We start from the raw sequence: 5,000 nt of genomic DNA, 5'->3' as shown, positions 1-5,000 counted from the left end.
ATTGTTGCTGCTGCTGTTGCCAGCTTGTCTGACCCACAACAACCCTTGTACCTGGTTGGGGCTGACCTCCTGGGTATTGCTGCTGCTGCCCTGGTCCAGGCCATCCTGGTCTGACACCTTCACCTGGGGTAACTGCTGTAACAACCTGGGGAGCTCCAGGAGTCTGCCCTTGCACCTGCCCAGATTGATAAGAAACAGCTATAGTTCCTGGGCCACTGCCAGCCATTGCTGGTCTTACAACTGGTGTTCCCTGACCTGTGCCAGGCCATGAGGAAACTGGTGTGCCAGGTGTTGCTGGGGTACCTGGTGTATGGATACCAGTTGCAGCATACCTTACACCCTGTTTATACTGTAATAGAAATTTTGTTTTTATAACATAAATTGGCCCACATTCCTTGAACATTCACTGTCATACAAATAAATAAAGATATAACTAAAACTTACCTGTGGACCAGGAGGCTTTCCAGCACGAGGTTTTCCTCTGGATTGCTGTTCCTGTAACTGTTTCTGGTGGAGGTTTTGCAGGAAGGAGTGCCGTTCTGTTGGAGTCATCATCTGTAACTTGTGTGGGGTAACTCCTTGTGGAAGTCTTACAACTGCTCCTGGGATAGCAACCTGGGTGAGATTACAATTCAGTAAAGAGATGTATTAATATATTTGGTCTTTATACCCACAATTCATTGATAATCCTATACTAATGTTAATATATAACATATTCATATAAACACAAGCACATGTACTCACTGTATGAACTTGTTGTGGCATGTTTGGTGTTGGTATCTCCCCTGGTGCCACCTGTGATACTGCTCCTGGAGCTCGAACACCTGGGTTAGTCACTGTGAGTGGCATTGCAGGTACTCTGGGCCCGGCAGGCCCAACTACAGGGGCATTACCTCTTGAAATCACTGGAGGAGTTGCTCTGGCTGTTCCTGGTGGTGTTGCACGAGAGGTAATAGGTGAAGGTGTATGAGTGGTGGAAGGGGGAGTTGCCCGAGAAGACATTGGGGGTGTTGGGGTTGTGCGTGCTGGAGGAGTTTCTCTTGAGGTATTGGGTGGGGTAGCTCTTGAGGTATTGGGAGGGGTTGCACGAGCAGCATTAGGAGGTGTAACTCTGAGTGTGTTGTTGGGTGGTGTAGCACGGGCTGTGTTAGGAGGAGTAGCACGTGACGTGTTTGGTGGGGTTACACGTGAAGGTATTGGTGGAGTTGCACGAGCCACATTGCCTGGAAAACAAGAAAGAAATCAATCATGTGTTTATCTAAAACATATGAGATATTGCAAGTTATTGTAATTTGATTTTATGTAAATTTATGAAACTGCAATAACTGACATGAAACAGAAATAAGAAAGATGCCAGTTTATAAGTAATATGAACATATTTTTTCATAGATACCCTGTACATGATGAAATCAAAGTAATATAAGATGTAGACAACACAATGACAAACCTTGGACTGGCTGAGCCATGGCAGTTGTATTTGCAGGAGATGCTTCTAACTGTGCAGAGGAACGTGTATTGGGAGTCTGAACTGGTCCAATGTTTGATGCAGGACCTGAAGATGCTGCAGTCTGTTGGAGTCCAATAGGGGCACGTAATCCTTGTGTTGAAACTGGCCTTGAAGGACCTGCATCAGATTCTGCCTGGTCAGCTAGTTCTGTAGAAGCTGGAGTTGCAACTTGTCGCAAACCTGCAGCTGTGTTCTGAGCAATGCCCTTTGGTGCAGAGCTGGGTTGAGGGGTGACAGATCGAGTGGTTACTGTCTGCGGTGGATTTGTTATGGAGATGGGTGCTGTCAAGGGAGCTCTAGGCTTGTCATGGGTCACCGGAGAGCCGAAAGTAGTACTGGCTGAAGCTCTTGTTGTTACTGTTGGCTTTGTACTTGGCTGTTTCCAAGACTGGGGAGTCTTCAGCTGATCAAGTAAAGAGTTACCTTTAGTGTTCTCTTCCTCATCATCACTAAACTGCAAAGTATCAAAGAGGGATTTCTTTTCAGCCTCCTTTTTCTTTGCTTCTTCCTTCTTCTTCAACTCCTCATTCTTTTGGTGATGAGACGTATCTTTCTTTTTTCGTTCTCTCACTGTACTTGGTTCTGGTGTGCGCAAATCTGATTTGGGTAGTTTTAGCAGCCTTGGGTGGTATTCTGTCTCATCTAATCTTTCCCCCTCTGCTATGGACTCAGTGACCCAGTCTGGAGTCACAATGCTAAGATTGTCTTCATATTCAAGTGCCGTTGTATACTTTGCCTAGACATAAAAGAAATAATGATGATAATTTCACTAAAAGAAACTGCCCATTTCTTATCTCCTAAATATAAAGACAATACATCTTAGCATTAGGAAAAAAAAAAGGTAAAAGTGAAAATGCATAACTTCTTACCCCTTCTGGTTTTCCAAGAATAAGATGGGTGCATGTGTTGTCAAGGTGAAGCTTCAACTGACCTCCTGAAAATGTTATCATAGCCCAAATTGCTAGTACATCTTCTTTCCCTAGTTTTGATATACTAGCAACCACACCAGAAAACATTTGATTGTTCTCCGGGTTGAAGCCTTCTACCCTGTGCAAATGTTAAGGAAAAACCTGGAAAAAACATACTTTTGCATAATCAATGACAGATTGTGAGGAAGAAGGAGGATCTATGAGAGGGAGAGAGAAAGAGAGAAAGAGAGAGAGAGAGAGAGAGAGAGAGAGAGAGAGAGAGAGAGAGAGAGAGAGAGAGAGAGAGAGAGAGGAAGAGAGGGAGAGAGAGAGAGAGGGGGGGAGAGGGAGGGAGAGAGCGAGAGAGGGGGGGAGGGAGGAGGGAGGAGGAGAGAGAGAGAGAGAGAGGGAGAGAGAGAGAGAGAAGAGAGAGAGAGAGAGAGAGAGAGAGAGAGAGAGAGAGAGAGAGAGAGAGAGAGAGAGAGAGAGAGAGAGAGAGAGAGAGAGAGAGAGAGGGAGAGAGAGAGAGAGAGAGGGAGAGAGAGAGAGAGAGAGGAGGGAGAGAGGGGGGGGGAGAGAGGGAGAGAGAGAGAGAGAGAGAGAGAGAGAGAGAGAGAGAGAGAGAGAGAGAGAGAGAGAGAGAGAGAGAGAGAGAGAGAGAGAGAGAGAGAGAGAGAGAGAGATCCCTCAACAAGTGGCAATCATGTGTAACAAAATCCTTCTTTAAATCATGCATATATACGTAAAAATAAATAATAACAAATGAAAAAGGATACGGCAATTGCTTCCCGCACTTGACTGAAAGTATGACCCATCGCTGTGTAACAACTGGCTTCTCATAAATATCTTTCACAACGCCGACATCGTTCTCATTGGGATCTTCTCCTGTGATAAGATGCGTCATGAAATCTGTGATGTGTGCATCTTGCTTGGCCCCTCCATCTGTCAATAGCTTTAAAACCTACAAAGAAAGAAAAGGAAAGAAATTAATAAATACATTTGTCTTCCTACAAAATATACCTTTCAAAAGTCTTCCCAATACAGCCACATAATGTTGTGCTAGTGCAGAATAAGATTGCATAATCTTTTCCTAAATATCAACATGCTGTAGTCTCCTTCAATTCCTTTGTAAATCATACTGAACATCAAGAAAAGTCCTACTCATACTCTTACTTCTCAATTTATAAGCTCTGTTTATTAGTTCGTTTGGAAAATTTTCACTGCCATTAAATCTAATTTCTGTATCAACTTCTGAGAAAAAATCTACTTGAAAGCATTTGATTTTTCATTTGATGCTGCCTAGATTTCTATGTAACATATATATATTTTTTTTTTCTTTGGTAAATACATTATTTAAATTAAGTGAATTCTGTTCTGGAGTACTTTCTTTAGCCGTGATGACATATCTAACACAAGGGTGTCATAATGAACCATAGGAGATTTCATGTCATTTTCTAGTGTGCATGTCCACAATAGAAAATAGAGTATGAATAGGATTACTTGTTATACATTTTCTGTTTGATAATCCAGTGTAAAAGCTATTCCATTGCAGCTTTTCTTCTTTGTTTCACAGAAATTCAAAGAAGCACTATAGAAATATTGTTAACCCACTAATAACAAATAAAGTGATATCATGTCATGCCATGTGGTGGCAACACTTGCTGCCAGGGACAGGATATCACATCATGGCTTTTTGTATAGGTGGAAAGCCGGGTGATCATGCACATAGCATGTGGCCGCATCCTGAGCAGGCGAATATTCCCAGGCTTTGAGGCATTAAGACCAGGTGGAGCTAAAACTGCCCTAATGTTATCAGTTTAATGCTACTTTCTAAAGATGTCAGGTATGGAGCCAGGTAAAATATAAAGATAAATATCATTAGCCAACCTGCAGTGGCTCAGAAAATAGATTAAATATCAGTTGCTTTCCAGTTGAAATGGTGTGATAGACACCTTAAAATCTCAAGTTCAACCAGATAGTAGCACAGTGTCAAGTGATTGCCACAGCCTCTGCACCTTCAACACTCCAGCAGAAGACTAAAATACCATTTGTATTCTGGCAAAAGTGACCTTGTAATGGTTCCCTAATTGATGAGGAATTTTGCCAGAATATATATGAAGGAGATTTGTTAGCTTTGCCCTGAGTGCCAAAGGTCACAGAGATCAAGTGTAGAGTTATTTGATATCATACATAACATTATCAATAACAGCAGTGTTAAGCATTAACCATGGCCTCTTTTTTCTTATAATTTTCACCACAAATTGGAAACAAATATCTAAATATGTAAATACAATACCTAAGAGCTTTTCCACTACACACCTTAAAGGTAATAAATATGAAAACGAAATGTTTTTGACTTAACCCATTGCAGACGGAGATAAATTTTAGAGAGAGACACTTGAAGCAATATAATTTGAAGGAAACATATAACACAATAAGATAACAAGAAAGGTAGGGAAGAACAGAACAAGCCTTAAATCAGCAGATCAAACACAAGTGAGGAGAGATTCCTTTCATTTCCTGTGCATTATTTGCATTGTGGCATGTAAACTGATAATACACACAGGAAATTTATCATCAAATAA

General features: G+C 41.7%; 1 protein-coding gene across 1 annotated transcript in view; it reads right to left on the bottom strand.

Annotated features, from left to right (window-relative positions):
- The window catches only part of LOC122259320 (uncharacterized), a 15,736-nt gene that overhangs the window by 9,287 nt on the left and 1,449 nt on the right, over positions 1–5,000 (bottom strand). Inside the window, exons 2-7 of the mRNA XM_043026022.2 lie at positions 3,192–3,376; positions 2,377–2,554; positions 1,448–2,243; positions 745–1,223; positions 445–615; positions 1–349 (exon numbers count right to left, since the gene is read on the bottom strand). The exon at positions 1–349 is cut by the window's left edge and continues 900 nt beyond it. Of these exons, the coding sequence (XP_042881956.1) occupies positions 1–349; positions 445–615; positions 745–1,223; positions 1,448–2,243; positions 2,377–2,554; positions 3,192–3,376 (2,158 nt within the window). The remainder of the gene's footprint in view (positions 350–444; positions 616–744; positions 1,224–1,447; positions 2,244–2,376; positions 2,555–3,191; positions 3,377–5,000) is intronic.

The sequence above is a fragment of the Penaeus japonicus genome, unplaced genomic scaffold (genome assembly GCF_977035675.1).
Source record: "Penaeus japonicus unplaced genomic scaffold, GWHDUDI00000001_assembly GWHDUDI00000029, whole genome shotgun sequence".
In the NCBI taxonomy this organism is placed as follows: domain Eukaryota; kingdom Metazoa; phylum Arthropoda; class Malacostraca; order Decapoda; family Penaeidae; genus Penaeus; species Penaeus japonicus.
This window is presented reverse-complemented; position numbering and strand designations above follow the sequence as displayed.